At 66.8% G+C, this 975-nt stretch overlaps 1 protein-coding gene across 1 annotated transcript in view; it reads left to right on the forward strand.

Annotated features, from left to right (window-relative positions):
- KCP (kielin cysteine rich BMP regulator) overlaps nucleotides 1–975 on the forward strand; it is a 63,635-nt gene that overhangs the window by 57,360 nt on the left and 5,300 nt on the right. Inside the window, exons 37-38 of the mRNA XM_029913620.1 lie at nucleotides 152–251; nucleotides 815–903. Of these exons, the coding sequence (XP_029769480.1) occupies nucleotides 152–251; nucleotides 815–903 (189 nt within the window). The remainder of the gene's footprint in view (nucleotides 1–151; nucleotides 252–814; nucleotides 904–975) is intronic.

Below are 975 nucleotides of genomic sequence, written 5' to 3' on the forward strand. Positions count from 1 at the left end.
GTGTGTGTGTGTGTGTGTGTGCAGGGGGTGCCGCGGCCCCGTTCCGTGGGGGTGTGTGCAGGGTGTGTGTGTGTGTTCCCATGCCGCGGCCCCGTCCGGGGTTGGCACCTGTGCCATGGCTGAATCCTGGCCCCCGCTCTTATCATTGCAGGATCTCACCTGGGTGTGTGTGCGCCAGGGCTGTCCGCAGCTCAGCTGCCCCCTTGCCGAGCAGTTCACCCCCCAGGGCACCTGCTGCCCCATCTGCGACGGTGACATATGGCCAGCGCCCGCTCGCGCCCAGAGGCCTTGCCGATGGGCACCTCGGTGCACGTTTCGTTGTGGGGGGGAGGGGGAGCGGCATGGCACCAAGAGGCGGGGGGCTGGGATCTGGGGATCCCTGCGTTCCAAGCATCAACTCCCCCGCCTTCCCAGCTGGGCACGGAGCCCTGTGGCTGGGGTGCTTGGAGCTGGCCACAAGGCAGCTGCCCCTAACGGGACAGCAGAGGCCAAGCGGGCAAGGGGGACCCCGAGGCAGTGACGCTGGGTTAGCTTTCCCCAGGTCTGTCTGTCCAGGCACCCGTCCCTGCAGACAGACAGCGCAGCACTAGCTATGAGCCCCGCCCAGCCCAGGGCTGATAACTCTGAGGCCTAGTGATGGCTATGTACCAGTCAGCACAGGACTGACTGTGTGAGAATCCCCCCTCATCCCATCATGTGGCCCCTCCCAGGAGCCGTCCTGCTCTGTCATTGGGCGACTGTCTGCCCACGCAGTTCCCAGTGCCCGTCCCCGTGGGTCTGGGGGTAGCGGCTGACCCCCCACCCCCCCTTGCAGAGTGCGTGATAGAGACTGGAGGGCGCCGGGTGTTGGACGGTGAGAGCTGGACGGACAGCGAGGGCGACTGCGTCAGCTGCACCTGTAATGTAAGACTCGGCATGGCCCAGCGGGGGCAGCCCCCACCGCAGCCCAGTGCATCTGTGCCCTGGGGCATCCCC

Source organism: Terrapene carolina, unplaced genomic scaffold, assembly GCF_002925995.2.
Source record: "Terrapene carolina triunguis isolate 2854851 unplaced genomic scaffold, T_m_triunguis-2.0 Scaffold750, whole genome shotgun sequence".
NCBI classification, from domain to species: Eukaryota; Metazoa; Chordata; order Testudines; family Emydidae; genus Terrapene; species Terrapene triunguis.